This window comes from Xiphophorus couchianus, chromosome 22 (assembly GCF_001444195.1).
Source record: "Xiphophorus couchianus chromosome 22, X_couchianus-1.0, whole genome shotgun sequence".
Lineage (NCBI taxonomy): Eukaryota > Metazoa > Chordata > Actinopteri > Cyprinodontiformes > Poeciliidae > Xiphophorus > Xiphophorus couchianus.
This window is the reverse complement of record NC_040249.1, coordinates 27,589,651-27,612,231: the sequence shown is the minus strand read 5'-3', so window position 1 is coordinate 27,612,231 and position 22,581 is coordinate 27,589,651. Positions and strand designations below refer to the sequence as shown.

Below are 22,581 nucleotides of genomic sequence, written 5' to 3'. Positions count from 1 at the left end.
ACCTGGAAATGTTTATATCTGCAAACTCTCTCAATTTAGAAAAGATTTTACCACTTCTTTTTTAAACTGTTTTTTGTATGGGGCTAACCTTATCTACATATCAATAATGTCTCTTGTTGCATATTATACACATACCAGGATGTGTATTGGAAATTCTTTTCCGGCATCAGAATTGAACTGAACGAAGCAGTAGTTGCTGTTTTTAAAATTATGCTAATGTGAAGACATTTCAGGTTCCTACATTTTATTTTACCTTCCTAAAAGACACCCTGACACGGCAGAGAAATTTATGAATTGAAAACAAAAGTGTACTATTTTTCTTTTCAAAGTGGATTTTTAAAAATGTGATGTCTTCCTCTTCATCAGCATTTTTCATCTTGCAATTTTATTTTTATTTGCTCATAGTTACTCAACAAAGGCCATAAGGAGTACTGTACATCACAAAGAAGATGACACTGATTAGAACTAATTATTGAGTAAATCCCTAAGCACAGAGCTAAGTTCACCCAAAATGTGTTAGTGGCTGAAACCTGTTTGTTCTCTTTTTATTATAGCTACAAACTCCATGGATGGTGTCCACTATCCATTATCATCTCCAGTCAAGTGTAATAAGCTGTGTTGTGATAAAAGTGGCCAAACACATTTTAGATATCACTAAACTCGCCATAAAGAAACATAAACACACTGGGCTAGTTGATGTTTCAGCCGTGGAACCAGATTCTAGCCAGCACAACTACAGCTAGCTAAGCTCCATCTAGCTAAAATCTTCACTAAAACGCAAGCATATGAATACTACGGACAGTTATTTTTTCTTATTCAAAAATGTTGCATATGTATGAAAGTCAATTAAAAATGTAAAATAGAAATAAGACCTCAGCCTTCTTCAAGGATTATTGGTTTTATGAATGGATGTATGGATGGTAAATAACCTACTGCTACATGCTGCTACTTCTGTAGCGCTATACTATATGGACTTTAGTCTACTTAGTAAATACACGGTTATTTTCTGTTGTTTACATGCAATGAATCACCTTTGTTTCTAAATATAAATTAACAAATAAAATGTTATGATTATGTTCTCATAGTCATTTATGACAAAGTGTGTTTGTGAAATTTACTGGCAGTTTTACTTTATTCCAAGAACTCTGAGGGAGTCTGACAAACATACACTATTACTTACAATTAAGCATGTTAGCTTACCAGGAAACAGTTGAGGATGAAGAAAAAACTGTCAAGATGAAATAATAATGTAGCAAAGCAAACTGTAGCCTTGATTCTCAAAGATTACCCTTGTGAGTTCTCTTACAACAAATCTCCTTAGCAGAATTAAAGCGTTCAGCACCCCTCATGTCCTCCTCCTGTGTTCAAGATAACATTCCCTTTAGATGACTTAAAACTGAACTAATCTCCAAGGTTGGCCTTATCTTACATTTTTAGCACTCTTACAGACTCCAGCTGCCTGCCAGGCTGTTTGAAGCAGACTGTTTTTCACTAGCTGTTAATCTGACATGCACTCCTATTCTGAGGAAACAACAGAACTCAAACCAGCCCCCTATCTTGGAATCTGGAAAATTATATATATCTTTGGAATCCTAATGTTTATTATATTTTTATATTATGTATTATTAAATCTATAGCTACAAGCTTTTATTCTGGTTTTTTGGGCTCCTTGTAGACAAAAGGAAGCTCGTAGAAACTTGTTGTTTTTGTTATCCTTGCAATACTGAAAAACATCCTAAATTTTTTTAAATCCTGGTCTAAAATTAGAGACTCAGCGCTTGATATTTTGCACCCGTATTTCGCCATAAGAAGTGTTTCAATCAGTATGAGTTACAAACCTCTACAATTTAACAACCTGTGGTGGATCCCAAGGATCAATCCTATCAACCATTGTTTTTCATGTTTATACACTTACTTTGCACTTTGAAAGTAGATGGAGCAGTGCCCAAAACGTTTGGATCTCTTTACATTTAATTCAGCCAGTACAGTAACACATACAGTTGACCACAAGTATTCACTGGAGTTTGGGATCACAACTGCCAAACAGCCAAAATCTGCAGAAACTTAAATCTTAAAACTACTGAAACTGCCAATTTTAGTAGGTCAAACAGCAAATTTACATTAACATGCATTAACTCACAGTCCAAACCATCTTAGAAGCTAACAGACCATCTTCCTTATCTCTGCTCTGAGGATACAGCCAATCAGTGTCAAGGAAAAGAAAGGGCACTTCTGGATTGGCTGCTTTGCAAACACCAACCAATAGCACATCAAGTAGCATTGCGTCGAGGTAGCTTAGCTTCCCAACCTACAATTCTTTCAGATATTTAGACATGGTCTACAGAATTAGTGAATAGGTCCATTTTATGTGAATACTTTGGAGTTAGAGCCACAAATAGGTTGAGTACACTCGATTTGTATTTCTTTTTTTTACAAATCTTTTAAATGTCAACATTTTCCATAAATTCAATGAAATCTTTATTGTCATGTTTGTAAGCTCTTTATTTCTGCCAGCTATGCTGTCCAGTAAATCCTTCAGACTTTATCATCGCATTGTTTCATTTCCAGGTATAATCCGCACTGCCTTGCCAAACATGGACCGTGAGGCGCGGCAGGAATACGACGTCGTCATCCAGGCCAAAGATATGGGCGGCCACATGGGGGGGCTGTCAGGGACCACCGAGGTCAAAATCACCCTCACAGATGTTAACGACAACCCGCCAAAGTTCCCACAGAGTAAGTTCATTTCTTCACTGTCTTTGTGTACTATCCACATATTGTCACCCTCTCTTTAACCGTTTCCACTTCCACTGTGAGCCTCCACTCACATCAACTGTGTTGGAAGTAAGAATAAATGATTGAAATCATGTAGAACACACAAACATAATCTTTTTGAAAACTCCAGCTCCAGTCAGTTGTTTTGCTATTCTCTATTTTTTATCCAACTCCCTCGTCTTTGTTCAACACTCTGTTTTTTTCATCTTTTTCCCCCCTCGGCTAGTTTTAGCCATCTGAATGACTCTGCCATTTTCTCTTCTTTCCGCATTTCTCCTTCCCCTCCCATAGCTCTAAACCAAGGAACTCCAGACAGAAATTAGCTGCAGGAATGGAGGGACAGAGTATAGGAAGGGAGAGAAGAGGAGTTAGCCTGTGGAGTGGCTGAACAGGCGAGAAGAGAGAGGGACGCTGGTGGAAGCAGCTAGGTAGGCTGCAGAGGAGAGGGAAAGAGCCTGTCAGAGTCGTCCGTCTGGTTGCTATGTGCTTCGACAAGCTGACAGTTCTTCCACCAGCCTACCAAGGGAAGCTAAAATCTGATTTTACAGGGCCGTGACAACCAGAATCCATTTTTGTTTTTCAGCAGACTATCTTCAGAATTTAAGGTGTGTGAAGACTCCACACTGACATTCCTACTGTTTTAAACTGTGTGACAGTTTGTAAAAGCGAAGGGCTTTTAAAGCTGAAACTCTGTTAAATACTTACTTTATTTCCATTTTTGTCCCCTTTCTTTTAAATTTCCGATGTAATTTCCGTAACAGTTGTATGAATTAGGACTATTACATATTTTACAGATTTGTTTAAAACATGGGGTGTGTCCATGCGGCTGGTTTTCCCTGATTCCTTCTTCAGAGATTAGCTTCATTTGAAGTTGCAATGAATGACATATTAGAATGGTCTGTCTGTCACTGTAACCAATTAATCAGATACTCAGCTGCATTATAAATTAAAATGAGGTTAATAATTTCCATTCTGATGACACTATGGTCGCTAAGCCCCCACTAACATCCACTGTACTGGAGTGGGAGGGGCTTAAAATACTCCCCAGAATGTTTGTGTTCTATTTTCATATGAAATGAAGGTCTGTATTATACTATAAACAGAGGAATGTTTGCTTGCAAACAGCTAGCTTCGGGGTAGCTAGCTTAATGTCTTTGAAGACAGAGTGGCAGAAATGTTCATAGTGTTAACCATGTGAACATCAAAATACTAACCAATGAAGACATTTGTATTGCATATATAAGCTATGGGAACCTTTAATTTCCCTTAAATATTATCTTTGACTTACATTTCTAGCAAAAGTGCCTCTCCTCATGACAGCACTTAGCGCATCTCTAGCAGTGAAACACACAGAACAACAGCACGCTGCGGAAGTTGGCCCCCGTGTTCAAAAACAAGCCGAAGCAACCCAACCACCTGCAAGAACAGTCTCCCAGATGGTGAGAATGAGGACAGTGATTACTTATTTAGCAGCGGGGTTGACTGAGAGAGGGCACCAAAAGGATAAAAACGAGATAAGCGAGACATGAAGAAAAACAGAAAAGACAAAAACCAGAATTAACACTCCCTGCCGACATATCATGCGTCTGCATTTGAGTTATGTGATGAGTTGTGCCAAGGTGTTATTTAGATATCGTGCTTTTGAGTAAGCCACACTGGGTGCTTTATTCACTGAAGTGACAGCCAAAAAAACATCACATGCCTCCAGCTCAGCTTGTCACCAGCACTGGGGTACTAATAAAGTTGGAGCAAACCCTGAGGAAGAATGAGGGGAGATAAAAAGTAATACATATGCAGTTTTGTACAAAAAGCTAGACTTCCTTATGTGGTTCTGTGTTGTTTTTCTCCCAGTTTCCATTAGGCTGTGGCATTTTTCTGAGGCTTCATCTGTTTTTAACACACCCCTCATGTCCCTGCAATTTTCTGCCTTTCACCTCATTATCATGCACCCCCCAGAAAATTCATCGCGACACAGACAGAGGGTTATTAGAAGCAAGGAGGGGAAAATAAAGATGAGAAGTGTTGTGACTCCGTGACTTCAGTCTGTATTAGACTTATGACGACAAAGATGGTTTTGTTAAATACTGTTAATGTACTCGTGCCACCGCACTGTAAAGCCAGTGCTCTCTAATTCCCGCTCCAACAGAAACAGCGGGGGAACGACGCAGGTCATAAAAAGCTGCTTGAAGAGAATATATTTTGATTGGTGTCTACAGGCTTCTGTTTGAGCGTTTCATTTACCTTCGCTGACTTCTGAAATTGCTGTTACAGAGCTGTCTTCTCTTGTGAAACACACCAGAATGATTCAATTAAAAAACCCCTAACATGACTGGAGTGTTTAAATGAAAACCATGTTGGAGCTTTAATGGAAAGTTTTCCTGCCAGATTTGACAAACAGGAGAGAAAAAAACGTCAGAAAGGACGACACGTCTTTATTCATGCATAACAACTGAAATGTTTCCATATTTGGAAAAAAATTGTCAGACACATTTCATAAAGGCAATTTTATGATAAACCAAAAATACTGACAGCTAAATAATGACTGTTGAGACATTTTTCTGAATACATTATTACCTTGTGTTGAATTGACACTATATTGCTTCGCCTGCTGACATCCCGTTCTTAATCCATCGGGTTTAAGTTGATGTCGGCTTATTCTTTGCAGCTATAACAGATTCAACTCTTCTGGGAAGGCTTTTCACAAGATTTTTGACAATTTTGTATGTGAGATCCAACACTGATGTTGGACAAGAGGCTGATGTTTCACAATCTCTACTTTACTTTATCCGAGAGGTGTTCTGTCTGGTGGAGGGTAGGACTCTGTTCAGAGCAGTCAAGTTCTTCCAGCCTTCTTTGTGGACAATGACGTTTCACATTCCATCCAGGAACTTTTAGCCATTTAATGGTCTTTTTAGGAACTTTTGAAAAGAATTGTACAAATCCACGTCATTTCCCACCGTCTGTTAAACACTCCTCAAAAGTATTTGTGTTGCATGCAGATACAAAAACTGGATAGTGAAAGCAAAATAGATGAAATGAAATGTCAACATTGCTGTCTCAGCACATTTCTGCAGGAAACACATCCACAAATGTCTGACCAATCACATGGCACATCACATAGGGCTCTGTGTGATGTAGTTCAGCCCAGGCCTGGTGTTGAGAAGTGGTGGAGGATGCCTTCCTGCAAACAAGATGGTGCTGTTTTTGTCATGCGACCACGTCAAGGAGAGCTGATAACATTTCGATCAAAGGTTGGGAGAGTCTTAAGAGCAAGAGCCCAATACCAATGGCCAGAATCAAGCTGGGTTTACAAACACTAGTTCAATCTGGAGGCATGGTAAACAATAGTCCAGTAAACTACTCTGAGAAGCATGTGAAAGGACAACCAAAATTGTTACATAGTTTAATATGCAATTCTACCAAAATGCGTAGCCTGGCCATCACCTTCCCACATAATTCTGTTCGATATTCATTTTCCCTCAGTGTTCTGTCTGGGATTTGTCTCATTGAGCTCCGTTTCTCCGATGACTTTCATCCTGGACAATCAGCGGTCAGAAGGAGAAGTTGTGAACAATGACATTGAGTTTCCGCACTGTTTCAGAATTGTACTTGTAGTTTGGCAATGGCAGCAGATGAGGTGCATGAAGCCTGAAACACGGCTAACACGTTTGGTCTGTGTTAGCCACGCTCCCAACTATTGAGCAGCTATAGTCAGAGCAAGGAGAATCTTTAAGATTTTTTATTGCTGGCAAATATGTTGTGGCGCCATTCTGTATTTTCCAGTAAGCTTCATAGCGTAACGTCCTTCACCATCCAGTTTATGCATTATATAAGTCACGCCCAAACATTAGTGACTGGATAAAATCAGATCCAGTCATTCAAAATTTCAACACCTCCACACCTCCAGCAAGCAATTGTTTCTCAGTAGGCGAGGGTCTGTACCCTCTGTACAAAGCAAAGAACAAGGGGCTGGTTGTAGAGCGAATTCTCTAATTCAATATTTCAATCATTATCCTGGCATTTAACAAATTTAATATACTTTTGTTAAGTCAAACAGACCTAAAGCAGGAAGCGTTTATACAGTGTGTATGTACATTTATGACTCCAGTTGTATAGGAAGACAAGCAAACCAATCTATAGTCCATTAAATCAAATTTCTGCAACAATGCAGTTCAAAGTATTAGAAATGTTTCTTTACTCCAGCCGGTTGGCCTCACATATCTTTGTGAAAAAAGTTTGAGAACTGCATAAAAAGTCACAGACTTTTTCCTGATGAATATTCATCTGAAAAATTTAACATATTTCTCCCAATGTGGGATTTGGATGTAAATGTTGGTACTGTATGCACTGCGCTACACTTTTCGCCTGTAGCCAGGTACGCCAAGTCGGCTGTGTGTTCTGTCATACAATGTTTAAATCAACTGCCACAAGCCACTGAAGTTAAGCTACTTAGGACAAGCAAGGATATGACAGGGGAAGAGCAAGAGGAAAAGGGCAAGGATGAGGGAGGAGGCGGGTGGTGGGGGCAAGCATGAAATGAGCTTTTACCCAGAAGAGGACTGAGGAGGGGAGAGGAAGGCAGAGGAGAAGTAGGCCAAAAGGGGGAGGAGAGGTGAGGATGACTGAAAAGATTTGAGAGACCAGAGAGGGCAAAGGCAAATGAGAGATGAAGACGAGGTGAAAGGGGGTGGTGGGGAACATTAGCAGGACAGAGTCAATCAACATGTGGGGAAGTTTAAACGGCAGGAACAGGGAGGGAGATGAAAGGTTAAGAGGGATCAGGTGAGGATCGATGCAGATGTGGCGAAGAAAAAGTAAAGAGCTTGAGGGTAGCTGGTGGGGATTCCAGCCGGATGGGTCCAGGCCCGGGAATGACTCTTCATTTTTTTCCGCATGCACATGCTTAGTCGCCTCATGACCAAGGAAATTTCATGATTCGAATGATTTGCTCCACCTAGACAAGCGGGATAAACATGCTAATGACGTGCAAGTCAAAATAAGGTCTCTCTGAAAGGCAGGTGTGGGTGGAGATGGGGGAGGAGAAAAACAACAGATGATGGGCAAAGAGAAAAGAAAGGGAAGTATTATATGACAGGAGGAACAGAGGTGGAGGAAAAAGGCGAGGAAGAAAGGGAGAAAACATCTGGGTAGGGCAGAGGGAGGAGGCGGGACGGGAAGATGAGAAATGGAAGATAAGGAAGGATAAAGGAAGACATATGGTCCTCCTGCTTGCATTCTGAAAATCTGGAGTCTGTGCCTTTACCTACGCGCACACACACACCTGACACCGCAGGAGATATTAATATCCTTTGGGCCATATGAGGCAGATGGTATATTTCGTGTTAATCCCTTGCTGCCCTCCAAAGCTGACCCTGCCACAGCCAGTAAACATGCTGACAGCCGGCCAAGAATTCTCCAAAGGTGTTGAATACCAAAGCAAGCCGTGACTACGAGATAACACCGCTGGCCTTCATCGGCAAGTACATTTTCTGACTCTTTTTTTTCTTCTTCTTCTTTACTCCCACCAGGTGTGTATACCATGTCTGTGTCAGAGGACAAGGTGGCAGGAGAGGAGGTGGGCCGTCTTAAGGCCAAAGACCCTGACATGGGAGACAACGGACTTGTGAACTATCGCCTGATAGACGGAGATGGGATGAGCACGTTTGAGCTGTCCACCAACTCAGAGACCAGAGAGGCTGTTATCAAACTGAAGAAGGTAAGGGATGATAGGGAGGATTGAAGGACCAGAATGGGACTTTCTACAGTCTTCTTCAGACATAAAACCGTTTAGCTGTGAGGTTGCTGTGGATTGCTAGACAGTTGAGAAAAGTCTGGAATTAGACGTAACTTTTCTTGGTCCATGTTCTCTTCCAGAATCTAAGTTATTCATCTCTCCATCCAGTTGGGCAGCCCTATGTATTGTGAATGCATCATCATCAAAATATCAGTGTGCACAATATTTGTATGTTTGGAGTGCAGTAAATGTTGACCAATTCAAGGGTTCCCAAACTTTTCCATTCCATGGCCCCCCAAAGATCATTAACTTCTTGCCATGGACCCCCTTTGCAAATCCACAGACAATGATACAAAATATTTCAAGAAACATCAACTAGAATGATTTTTATTCACTACTCCATAATTATGCTGCATCACACCTTCTGACTTCAGATGGTCATGAGTTCTATGGCGGAAATCTTTATTATCAGATAATACATTATGACTTTATTACCATATAGTACAATTGTTCAACACAACACACTTTTGATTATAAGAAATTATGTCATATTTAACATTAATCATACATTAGTGTAATGTATAATGTAATCATACAACATTACATTAATCATATATAAAAAAAAAATTATTCCCGAAGTTCTTATAGTTTTCCTCCATCGTCCTCCACAGCGGGGGATGCTGGAGGATTCCTTTGGTCTTTTTCTTGTCAGAAACTTTTCCATTTCTTTCTTGCTGTGCTAGCTTGCAGAGCAAAGCAGCTTGAGGAATTTGACTGGCAGCCAATCAGAAATAACATTTAAATAAATCATTTAAACTTATATTTTAGAAAACGAAATGATTGACAAATGGAAAACAGAAATTATGATGAAACATTTAAGAATAAAAACATTATGGGTGCTTTTTTTTTTTTTTTTTGCTTTTTTTTGCATTTTGTTCTCATCTTCCCGTCCCACAGCATCCCCTGGCAGCCCTCCAGGGGACTGTAGACCAAATGTGGAAAACATAAAAATTCTGAAGTTGTTTTTTACATGCCAATAGTCTCGCAGCAGCAAAAGCTCAAACTAGACACAAATGATGCCTCTAAAAAATACTAAAGTCACATAGAATAAGAAGCGTGTAGTAAACGATAATATTGTCATCTTGTGACCATTTTCAACTAATATGGTAAAATCAAAGGCGAAATATTTATTAGATTAACGTCTTAGTGATTATCTTTTATGAGCAGGGCTGTCTATGTGGTGTGCTAATGTATTTGCCTTCTGTCAGTTGCATCCTCTTTCTCCTGTCAGTTTGTCAAAAATGTATCATCACTACCAAGAATCTTGATGATATGGTAATGCCATAATGATGCATGTTTTCCCTCTCAAAGACTAATAAACCCTACTTTTGTACAGAATACTCAACACTGGAACCAAAACTGTAAAAAAAAATGATTATGAAGTCTCTGTGCACAATATTGCCCTTCAAAGAAATATTATTACCGAGCTCATTTTAATTTATCATGCGATGATTTACTTATTGGGACAAGCTTACGCACATAAAGAAAAGGAAAAATATATTGCACCTGATATCATCATTGCAATATTTACTGCTATGGTGCAGCCTGTCAATCCATCCATCAAACCATTCATTCATTCATTCATTCATTCATTCATTCATTCATTCATTCATTCATTCATCTTTTTATTAAGACTAACAATTGGCAAATTAATGTCAGAGTACTCTGAAAATTTGAGTCTGGAAGTAAAGTTTGGAATTTTGTCATGAAGAATCTGATTGATGTGTCAATTTCATTATTCCAGCTGTAAAGTTAATATTTTTCTCAAACAAAAAAATCCCAACTTGAGAGAATTAAATCCCAGTCAGCAAAGGTGAGGGAAAAGTACAACCCTGTCTGGTCACTGGGAAGAGAATAGCAAATATATTAGAGCTGCATGCAAAAATATACTGTACATTGACCTTTTAATTTTTTTTATTTTTTTTGCTGACTGCAATGCTGCCTACACTAGCAAAATGATCAATAAAGTTTCTTTCTAGTGCTGAATGAGAAAGCACAAAGCAGCAGGAGCCGTCTGTTCTTAGATTGTGGTTTAAAAAGCGAGGCTCTGTTTGTGCTCTCAGAGACCTGAAGGCATCGGCGCATTTAAACTGTAATGTATAGACAACTTGTACTTGAAAGTGACTACAAAGATCGTGTAATAGTGAGCTGTGTGGTAGAAAAATACTGTAACTCATCCAAGAAGTCTTTTATCTGTTTTGCTGAATTGAGTGCAGGTCCAATGCTATTGCTTATTGTTGCTATGTGAAGTGAGTGGAGAGTTTTCAGTTCTTTATACAGGATGTACTTGAGTTAACTCAATATATTAAACATTCTTTCACCTACCTTTCATTTTAAAAGTTATATTCATACAGCATCTGGAATTTTAAGAAAAATGTGAAAATAACACATTTATCACGTTGCCACATATCAGTTTGTAAATGTAAGATTCAATAACGGTTAAGGTCTAAATAATGTAAGTACTGTTTTGGTAACTAAAATACTTTAAAGTTTCTGTTGAAATTATAATATATTTATTCACCTTGTTGTTGCTCTTTTTTCTTTTCAGTTGTACAATTCAACTAATCAACTTTTTTTTTTTTTGACTGCACAAAAATATATTTTTAAAAATTGCAATCATATAATTGAATCCAAGCTCACACCGGGAAGTGATGGTCTTGGCTTGAATGTGAAGATTTATTACATAAAATGCTCTTCCAGATGAAAAAGGAACAAAAAGTGCTGCATGACTTCTGCCAGAAAGGCAACGGTGAACCAGAGAGGATCCAACAGGCAAGATGGGCTGGAAGGAGCTTATGGGGAGAAAAGGGAAATGATCAGTGGCTTAAAACAAGTTGAGATAATCAACAAGTTATAGTGCAGCTGAGTGGGAACAGAGGGGCAGGGGAAAATATGTAATTAAAAGAAAAGTGAACACAGAGTGATAGGTATACAAATACCAAAAAAAAACTAGGATGTCAAGCAGTTTAGAACGGGTTCCAAGCCCAACCTAGCAAATCCACTCCTGGCCATGTCCCTTCCAGCTCTCCATACGTGTAAGTTTGTTTGTTCGTTTGTTCGTCCCTCTCTCCCTTCCTCCTTCTAACTACACCTTAGTTTAATTAAGGAATAGTTTTTGTGATGTATTCAATTCAATTTGTTTCATTTCTTTTTCTTTTTTTTTTTTCTGAAGAGTTTTTGCGGCGTTATTGGCTCGTATTTTTTCGACAGTAGGCAGACAGGAAGGAGGGTGAGGAGAGGGGGGAAGACATGCGGCAAAGGTCGTCGGGACCGGGAGTCGAACCCGCGACGTCCGCGTCAAGGACTAAGGCCTCCAAACGTGGGGCGTGCTAACCCCCTGCGCCACCACAGCACGCCCCTTGTTTCATTTCTATAGCTCCATTTCACAAGACTGTCGTGGCACTTTACTAAAATATCCTTTCAATTCAATCGCATACATTCCAATTGATCCTAGCTATCAAACAGTACAATATCTTCAATTAATTATTCGAAGTATTTGAACAATATCTACTTTATATTTATCAGGATGTCCATTTATGGCAGCCACAGTATTTGTGGTTAGCTGTGTTTCCTCCCAAGACAGTCGAGACGTTGCTCAGAAGCTCAGTGAGCCCCAACCCACACTTTGTATTCTCTGATGATGTGGGAAAATCTTTTGCTGCAATAATCGATTCCAGTCGTCCTCATGTTTTGTTTTTTTCTTTTTTCTTCTTCTTCCATGCCGCTTCACAACCTTCTGACTGAGCGATCCATTCTCTGCTCCGTGCTGAAGCCAGGCTTTGCGAGCCCTCAGCTCTGAGCGCTCCTCCCAGCCATGACACCAGTAGTACGCGGGGAAATGAGTTAGTGATAATAATGAATAATGCTCCTTTCTCCTCTATCAACAACTATAATTACTCCGCCCCGGAGCAATACAGGTAACTCATAAATAAGGCATAAGCCAACAGTAGAGGGCTGTGACAGAGCGGTGCATATCTAAAATTCAGATTGCTCTCCTGGAACTGAATGTAAAAAAAAAAAATTGAATGAAAGTTTTCTTCTTTTTTTTTTAAAGATCCATCCAAAAATCACCAGAATAATTTGAATGCAAATCATGCGATTACACCAAAATGAAGGGCTCATACGTGTGTGTGTGTCTCTGTGTGTGTGGTTGACAATGCATCCAGCTCACGAGACACACAGCAAGGATTTATTTATTTATTTACTGTAAACAGGAACTGGATAGTGTTTTAAAAGATAGACTATAAGAGTAATATCACCGTGTTTTGTGCACTGGGAGGTCTTGTACTGCAAGATCTTATTATACTGTATACAGTGTGTATACAATACAGTGTACAGGCGAGGCTGTGAATGGTTTTGTTGGCCAAACGTACAGAGAAATTTTCTCATAATATACAAAATATTTCTTAAAATATTAAGCTCAGGTCATTTTCACAATGTTCATCATTGGTAGGATCCTCCAAGGATTTGTGTTTGGTGTCGTCGTGTTCACAATGTGAAAGGATAGTCACTGGGTATGTAATATGGGTTCCATTACCATACCAAAGTTAGGGGCAGCTTCTTCTTTCATAAATCTTTTGGTTTTTGTTGGAGGGACAGGCATAGCTGCTTGTTGAAAATTTACAGTATAACCTCCACAGATATATTGGTCAAAATAGTCTTGAATGTTGAACCCAAGCACATAGAAAACCAGTTGTGTTTGACTTACAGAAACTCTCGTAAATGTATTAGAAAAGATTCTCCTCTTGTCCTAATCATTGGGGTATGTTCTCTTTGAAGATACTGCATAGGATCTGTTCCCACTGCACTCACTACTTCCGTATTTCCTCTGTAAGATACTCGTGCTCTTGGAATCATTATGTCTGTAAATACAGTCTTCTTGTGCTCTTTATCTGCTGTGACATTATCTGGTTGGATGTCCATCCCCTGTTTGTAAAGTCTGGATCCATATCCCACAGAATGTTAAAATTATCATGCTCGGGGTGCTGTGGTGGCGCAAGGTTAAAGCATAATCCACGTATTGAGGCGTTGGTCCTCGTGCCGGTGGTCACAGGTTCGACTCCCAGCCTGGCGACAGTCGCAGCATGTCTTCCCCGTCTCTCATTGCCCTCTTTTCTGACAAACTACTTTCAAATAAAGGCCACTAGAGCCAACAAAAAAAATAATGTTATCATGCTCAACACCCCTCCCACTCTGACTGTGGGATGTCCCACCCTTACTAGGCACAGATATTCCTGTAAACTATTTTAACCACTTTGCCAGAACCTTCAGTGTATGTTTCCCTACTGTTTAAGGGTCATGTTTACACATCTTCCATCTCAGGTTCTGAATGATGCAGTAGACAATGTTTTTTTTGTTGTTGTTTTTTTTTTTCTTTTGCTCCAGTTCAGGCAGACTGGAGGTGGTATGTGGAACCAGGGTGACGATAACAGGAGAATTGAGCCAAGAACAATACAACCAGGGAGTTGAAGTACTTTGTAGTACAAAAGAAACAAGGGGAAACTAATTAGAGGAACACAGAGCAATTGAGACAAATATAAGTAGGTGCCTGAGGAAAGGTGTAGATTCAAGATGGTGGAGTTCTGTCATGAAGATCCCCTCCACGTACCATCCCACATTGTCTGATTGACAGCCTTCAATCAGAGGATGATTAGTTTCCTCTGACTGAAGAAAACTAAGTACAGAACAACTGGAGTGAATGTAAGTCGGTATCTGAGGAAAGACGGCACAGGGAACGATGGTGAGGTTGAGGATGCTGAAGTCTGACCTGTGTACAGTGGAGATAATATTGATGATGATCTTGAATGGGGTGCTGTTGAAGTTAGAACACTGGGAGGAGAGAACGATGGCTGCACTGCACTGGATGTGTCTATGGGGGCAGAACAGAGAGAGTAGCTAAGTTCCACTGGATCTGGAAGTACATAAAAAACTTTGCTACAGCATCAGCAGTTAATGCCACTGCTTCAGGTAGTCTAGGTGCTACAGCTGCTGTCTTGGAAGCTGGTGCTTCTGATGATGAGAAACCTGAGAGATTTATGCTTGTAACAGGTAGTTTTTGGTAATAGCCCCTTTTTTGAGAACCTACTTCGTTGGGGTTCCAAGTGTACTGAGTGGGGCTGAAAAAAGCAATGCTAGAAGACAGTCAGCGACGGACTAGAGGTTGGAGTCACTGCTTGCGTCCTACAATCTCCTGTACTTAGAGTGTTTTGTCTGGTCGCCTGCAATCCCATTCTGGCTCTCTCCTGTTTTGAGTCATACAGAAAGTCACAGACGGACCAGACTGTTGTTGTCATGTACAGATCACCTCACACTACTTTTTAAGGTGAGGTGCTGGCTACAGGAGTAGCCAGTAGCCCAGAGCTGTTCCACAATTGTAGTGCAAATCCACTGTGTAGCTGAGAGTTGAGCCGTGGTGTAGAGGTACAAGTGGGAAATGGCCATAAGGTCCAAATGATCTTTGGTAACCCAAAGAAGTTTTTTATCTCTATCTTTTATGCTGCGCATTGTCAGTTTTAATGTCTTGACCTTAAACGTTGGAGCAGGCATTAAAGTTTGAAGTCCTCTGGTCCTCTGCTGATTGGTTAGCTAGTTCAGGGAAGCCATCTGTAACATACCCTGACCTTTGAGTTGTTATATAGTAAGTTTATCTTGATTTGGTCAGTGAGATCTTACTGATGCTGATTTGGAGACAACGCTGGACCATAAACAGATCTGTCGAAACCGCCACACATCAGCCCATTACCGCAGTTCCTCGTGTCTCTTGGAATAATAGCTCATTAGCCAGATCCTGATTAAAAGTGCGTAAGTGCAGAATAAGATGATCACACCCACCCCTGCTGCTCCCCACTCTCCCCCCTTGATCTGATGACGCCATTTTAACTTGAAAGTGTTTGTATGTACGCAGGGGAGAGTGTGCATGCATGCATGTGAAATTATTGGGTCTTGATTCGTCTCAGGGGAAATCAAAACCTTTTGTGCCCTGAAGGTATCGTCACACGAAATTAAAAGCAAGCGCATACCTTCACACATGCACACACGCATACGACCACATGCATGCACTTCCACCTATACACACTTTCAAATCAGCATCAAGAGTAGCCTTCACTAATCTCTATTCTCTCCTCCTCAAAGACAGACACACGGGGATGAGCTTTAATCAGCTAGTCTCTTTCAACTGTGTCCTGACGAAAGCAGTCCACAGAATATTAAGGAGCAGTGTGTGTATGTGTGCCACAGAAAGCAATAGGGAGAAGGAGGGGTATTATTGTGAATATTATTATCATTATATCAGACTGATTATAGAAAGAGGGAGAGAATAAAGAGAGGGTGGCGATAAGAAGAGAGGGAGGCAGGGACAGAAATGAAAAAATGAAAGAAGTGGGTCACATCTATTCTTCTTCGACTGTACCTGTCATCATCGTATTAAACATGTTTATCTGCAACTGGATGAGTGCGCAACAATCCATTCAGAGGAGGTGTTACTTTCTGATAATGTGTTAGATCACATAGAACACGGTGGACTTTATTCGCTCGGAGTTGTAATCTTGATTGGATTCGGGATCTTTTATGAATGATAAACAGGATTACCTGCCTCCAGCACATATTAATGTGCCTTATTTAGCCATCCAGGTTGCAGAACTCAGAATCTCTAGCTCTAAAATTGTTCAAAAGTCTTCACTCGTTTAATGGGTTTGGGTCTGTGGAGCTAACAGCTAGACAAACCCAAGACCAGAGATGATTTCAAGCATAATGTCAGTTTCAGAAAATGGCTTATTGTTTCATTCAGATTCTTTCAGTAACATTATAGTGCTTTCGTTTTTGCATATGGTGGCTTTTGAGACACTTGTCACTAAATGTACCAAGTATCTGCTTAAAGTGAGTGGATCGAGTGCTTAATAGGAAAAATATTCATTATATTGCCAAAAGTATTTGGTCACTCCATTAAATCATTGATTGCAGGCGTTCCTACCTCTTCCATTGCCACAGTTGTATAAAATCAATCTCTTAGGCATGAAGAATGCTACAAACAGCCATTCATTGTCTAGGTTGGTACCTATCCCTAGTGGTACCAGCGCCAGGTACACTCTGGTCCTAAATTGCTCCTCATACCTAGGGGCAATTTAGAGAGATCAACTAATGTAATAGTCATGTTTATGGGCTGTGGAAGGAAGCCAGAGTACCTAGAGAGAACCCATGCATTTACAGGGAGAACATGCAAACATCTGTGAAAGGATTAGTTTCCCTCAGGAACTTGGTGAATTTCAGCATGAAGCCGTAACAGGGTACGCTATGCTATCTAAATGTTCGAAGGTCAATTGTTGATGGTATAACAACAGTTATACTGCACTTGAGTCTAGGAACGTGAAATTACGTAGTGGGTGGTGCAACTGCACGTAGTGTGCAAAATTCATCAACTTTCTGTTGTTAACAGCTACACACATCCAAACTTTGTGTGGCATTTAGTTTACCTCAAGGACAGTCTACAGAGAGCTTCATAGGGTCTCCTTAATAAGCTGCTACATCTGACCCTTTAAAAGCAAGAGGTGTGGTTCTCTAAAGCTTTCTGAACCCCAGACTGGTGGAGATATGTTCTTCAGAGTGACGAAACATGGCACAATACAAAGTCTGGTTTTGGTCGCTACCAGGAGAACTCCTCTTGCCTGACTGAGTGGTTTCAAGTGTACATTCTAGTGCAGAGTGTTCAGATTTTGTGGAAACAGTTAGGAAGGAGCTAGATGCTGTTCCACAGTGACAGTTCACCAATGCATAAAGCAAGTTCCAAAAAAAGCATTGATGAGCCTTTTTGTAGTAGAAGAACCTCACTGGCCTTTATGGAGTCTTGACCCAAACCTTTAGATTAAAGTGGCAGCTTATAACATTCAGATCACAATGTAGTGTATTTTATTCCCAAAAATACAAACCGGTTTGTCCTTCCTTAATTAATTTCTTCCTCTCTTCTTTACATCCCTTGCTCTGTCCTACCTCCATCGCCCTCTATGAATCCTTCCTTATTTCTTTACCTCTGTCCTCCTTTCCATGTGTCCCTTATGAGTTCCTTTCTTGCATCCTTTCTCCTTCTCGTCTTTCTGTTCTTTCCTTTTCTCCCCTCATTCTTCCATTTTTTTTCAATCCCTTTGCTTGTCTTCGACCTTCATTCCTTCCTTGAGTCACTCCTACTGAAGACATATCTCCCAGAGTCTTTCATTGTAGGAGAAGGTGATATCTGGCAGGGGATTCAGAGGCATCTTCCTCAGTGTGGAATTCAGTTAAATGGGCTCAGCTGGGGACCCATGGATAGCGATCAATGGATGGGGCTGTAAACGTAATCCCATTACAGAAGCTATTGCATCACATTAACCATAATTTGATAATTAAATTAAAATTATGAAACCGCAGACAAAAATAAGCCCCAAACCACATGACTTGGCTGACAGATTGAACTTTAAAAATGTTGAGGTTTCTATTCAATTTCATGGTAAATATCAGAGCCTACATCTAGAAAAGTTAACCTTAATTGCGCAGTGAACCTTAATTAAATTGAATGATTTAGAGGCAAACGATGGCTATGCTGCCATAAATTTAAAATATCTTCTAAGCTACTTCCAAATCTTCTGGGAATTTAGCAGAAATGGATTCTTACAGATTTCTTTTTGTTGGAAGAGAGGAATAAACAAGAACAGTAGTAGCAGTAGAGGAAGGGGTGCCTCCAATACACCCGGGGGATGTCCAAACAGCATTGTTTCTTTGAATATTAAAAGCCCAATGATTCAACTGAAAACGAGCAAGACTGACCTAAAGTAAAATCTACAAATGTTTCCAGGCACCTCAAAGAAAAGACACCATCATTTCATCAATGTTTTAAACAGATATAGAAAATTTTGCAAGCTGTTCAATTTGCTGAAATTTATCACTCTAATCAAGGACGGAGGCAAAATATTTAATGTACTTATATCTGTTTTAACTTTCTCTCAAGATGGGCAAAATATTTAAACATTGCCTTCCTGGAGTTTCAAAAGTTCTAAATAATTAAACCCTGCTTTTATGGGAAACTGTTTATGTAAAATACCTTTATAATCAGAATAGGATAGAACCAATTATCATGGTTAGAGCCAATGACACAGAACTTCTTTGTGTACAAGAGCTTAATGTAATTGTGACAATAATCACTACTAGTCCACCTCATTTGCTTTCGCTTCTTGTCTTAAAAATCTGGTTGAAAATGGTTTGAACTTCCTCCTCCTGCATCCGTGAAGCCTGCTTTTTAAAACCGATGAACAAAAGCCTACAAAGAGAACAAATCAGAACCAACATGACAGAGCTAGTCCAAATCAACGTTTCCCAAAGGCACAGGAGCCCTAGTGTAAAAGATCACACCTGCTCTAGGATATATCCTGTTCAGCACCACCATTTTCAGGTGGAATAGCGAAGTCTTTGTGGCAGCGGATCATTGTTTAAGACCAAACAATAACACCCAAAAGAGTGTCACTTGCTATGATTACAGCTGCATATGAGGCTGCTGCCAAGTGCTGCTGGCGAAGCACGCTGCCTTGCAATCTTAGCAGAGAGCACCTCTTGGGTATTGCATCATACAATAACTGCCAGAACAATTGTTGACTTAGAAGTTTTCCCTGCAGCAGTGTAGACTCTGCACATCAGGAGAGAGGATCATTAGAGGCGTAACATTCACTGTGCCTTTTAGCCAAGGGTCATTGCTTTGTAATTGCAGTGCAACTTTTTTGATATGACTAGATGAGAATGTGATGTGTAAGGAAAATATGCTCACAATGGGGGGAAAAAAAACACCCCTCAGGGCACAAATCGATTCTGCATCCAGGCTGCTGTATGTAAAAAGTGAAGTGATCCTGACTTCCATGTGAATAAATTCAGCACCTCAGAGGTGTCTTGGAGTTTACTGATATGTCAGCTGATATGTTGGCAGGATGTGTATTAAAAGTGGATGATTAATACAGCAGTCTCCATTGTCAAAGTGTAACTGATTAAATTCCGCCTAATTCTGCGGGCGGTAACGGGCCATCGCGGTCCTGCTTCGCCTCTTGGTGACTGAAAGCATTTCTGTTCCTCCTCATCACGCAGCATCCCAGACTCCCAGACCTCATCCTGGCTCATTAGAAACACACCACTATTGTTTTTCATCTGATGATGAAAGCAGCCAGAACAAAAACAATCCAATGATTCATTCACTTCCAGAAATAATCCTGTCATATCATGCCATATCATACACCAGGAACAGTTTTAAAATCAAAGTCTCGATTTGGGTTACTGGGGGGGGTTTGTTGTTTTTTTTTGGCTTGTTAACAAAAGCTCCTTCAATTCATTCATGTGGCAACAGCTCCCCCTACCTGAACATGAAAGCTCAGCACTGATCATTCATGCAGTTTGCAACATCAATGCAGCTTCTGCAGGGGATGGATAGTAGTTCTGTTCTTTGGAATAAACAACAATGTTGTATGTATTTGCAGCAATAATAATAATAATAATAAAATCCATTGTCTCTACTTTCTCAGCAAGTGGACTTTGAGACGAAGAGGTCCTACACTTTGAAGGTGGAGGGGTCCAACCCACACTTAGACCCTCGATTTCTCGCTTGGGGACCTTACAAGGATGAAGCCACAATCAAGGTAGTTTTGTGTGTGAAAAGGAGCAGAAAAGTCAATAATGCATGCATTTCATTGGGTGCACGGTGCGCCTCGTAGAGCGAGGCGGGCATATTTGTTTGCCGGTTTAATAAAGCAAACATCACAGGAGCCCTTCAGCGGTTGTTTGTGTTGGTGTGCAGATATCGGTGGAGGACGCAGATGAGCCTCCCGTTTTCATAGCCTCTAGTTACACTTTCGAGGTGGAGGAGAACGCGCCTCGAGGCACCCCGGTGGGACGGGTTCATGCCAAGGACACGGATGTTGCCAACAATCCTGTCAGGTAACAATAAAACAATGTGTGGCCACGCACAAAGACACTCACATCAGAGCACAAAGATAACCTAAAAGTTGAGATTATGCAGCGACATAAAACATACTCCAAGTGGTAAAGTCTATGAACATGTTGAGTCTCGTGTTATAGAACATGTTTTCTACAAACAGATACATGATTCCCCGGTACACAGATGTGGATCAGTTCTTCAGCATCTCAGAAGACGGAATGATCACCACGAACAGACCGCTGGACCGAGAAACACAACCCTGGCACAATATTTCAGTTTCAGCTACAGAGATCGGTATGTATATCAAAGCAAACACGCCCAATCATCAAAGCTTATTACAAGGCAACAAAAACAATATTTACCCTTGAACTTAAGAGCCAAAATGTTGGTACAATGTCTCTGTCACTGTGCTGACTCTATGCCACAAAGACTTAATAGAGATCTGAATTCAAAGGAACAGAACCAGTCCTTTGCCTTCAGAACTCCTGTAATTCTTCAAGGTTGTAAAATCAAAGTTGGCAGTTTGCATCATGACTTGTGGCTGGGAAAGGACTTAAATACAGAACAAACTGAGGCAGAATCAAAGTACTTTAGTTAGAAATACTGCCCCTATATGTGGAAACTGTTATAAATCTGGCTTGATTCTCTTTGAAGCCCATCATTATAAAGTGCAAAAAAGATTAATTATTTTTTGAAAGATTGCTTTAGGTAGTTTTTCACGTGTTGCCTTTGGCTAAATTAGCAACATTAGTATTTTGACTTTACATTTGTTTTTTGTTAAATGAGACAAAAATCATGAAAGGGGTAAAGAACTAAAGCATTCCCACATTTAAAGATGTTTCTATAGATCAACGGTTTGATGTTACTCAAAAACTTTAGGTCTGATTTTGAGAAGCAGCACACTGGTGGCGTTAACAGTGTCAACGCTAAGTGGTGCAGGAAGCCCTTATTAGCAAAGGGAAAGTTAAAAAAAAATACAAATGAAAACTAAAGAAAATCGGTTAGATTTGTCCACCCACAGACACTACGAAGATTTTTCTCTTTGGTTTTAACGCCAGAAATCTTCACAGGCCACCATGGCCCCACCCTGGTATTCTGTGGCCAGGGCTCAAGCTAGCAGAGCGCCATGTGGTTTCCCTGTGGCGTGCTCGACGCCAGACGGACAGATGGAAACGGACTAGCCGCCCACAAAGTTAGAAGCATTGCAGGCTAGGCTAACCACATTTAGGCACTGGGAAGCTTAAATAAATGGCCAGTAATTACAGGGTAGCAGAAAACATACGCTGACAAGTTCAGCAAATATGTACATTTCTTCAACACAGAAATACTTCCCATCCTTTTTTCTTCTGTTTGATATTCGGAATTTGTCACATTTGCTTATCAGGGCAAACTTAGTGTTGACGAATACAAAAACAGTTTCTTGCCAAAGTATTCATTCCTTTTATCATTTTGACATGGTTGTGACATTTTGTTACACTGCAACCACATACAGTATATCTGTGTATTTTATCTGGATATAGATATTGTCTAAGTAAATAGCTGATAAGTGAAAGGAAAACAACATAGTTTTCAGATGTTTTTCAATTTAAATACATTTTTCCAATTATTAATTGGCATGTGTGTAAGTATGACTTTTTTCATATTTCTTAATTTTTCTGTTTTATGCAAAAATGAAGAAACGACATGTAGTTTGTATCCTAAAGATAACATTTTAAAAAAACCAAACTAAACAGTAAATGATTCCTTGTGTCATTAGTGTTGTTCTGTTGTGGACACTATGCAAATATAGCGAGAGACAAAAAAGACAAAATTGATACAACAAATGTTTCTTAAAAATATTTCTTAGTTCTTTATATTTTTTGGCCAACATGGACTTGGTGTTGGTCTATCACATACATAACCAACAGTGAACTCCTGATACTCCCAGGTGTTAGGGACCACAGCCTACAGCTGAAATCAACGAATACTTAATGACCCTCCTCTAAAAACACTTGGAATTGCATATTTTACTATTTTAAACATCAATATACCTTAACTCATCAATATTTACAGTGGAAATTGTTTTAACATTACA

At 40.0% G+C, this 22,581-nt stretch overlaps 1 protein-coding gene across 4 annotated transcripts in view; it reads left to right on the top strand.

Annotated features, from left to right (window-relative positions):
- The window catches only part of cdh11 (cadherin 11, type 2, OB-cadherin (osteoblast)), a 121,467-nt gene that overhangs the window by 92,716 nt on the left and 6,170 nt on the right, over window positions 1-22,581 (top strand). For all 4 annotated transcript variants that reach the window (XM_028006564.1, XM_028006561.1, XM_028006562.1 and 1 more), the window contains 5 exons: window positions 2,569-2,736; window positions 8,304-8,491; window positions 20,095-20,208; window positions 20,367-20,506; window positions 20,668-20,801. In XM_028006564.1, coding sequence (XP_027862365.1) covers window positions 2,569-2,736; window positions 8,304-8,491; window positions 20,095-20,208; window positions 20,367-20,506; window positions 20,668-20,801 — 744 coding nt within the window. The remainder of the gene's footprint in view (window positions 1-2,568; window positions 2,737-8,303; window positions 8,492-20,094; window positions 20,209-20,366; window positions 20,507-20,667; window positions 20,802-22,581) is intronic.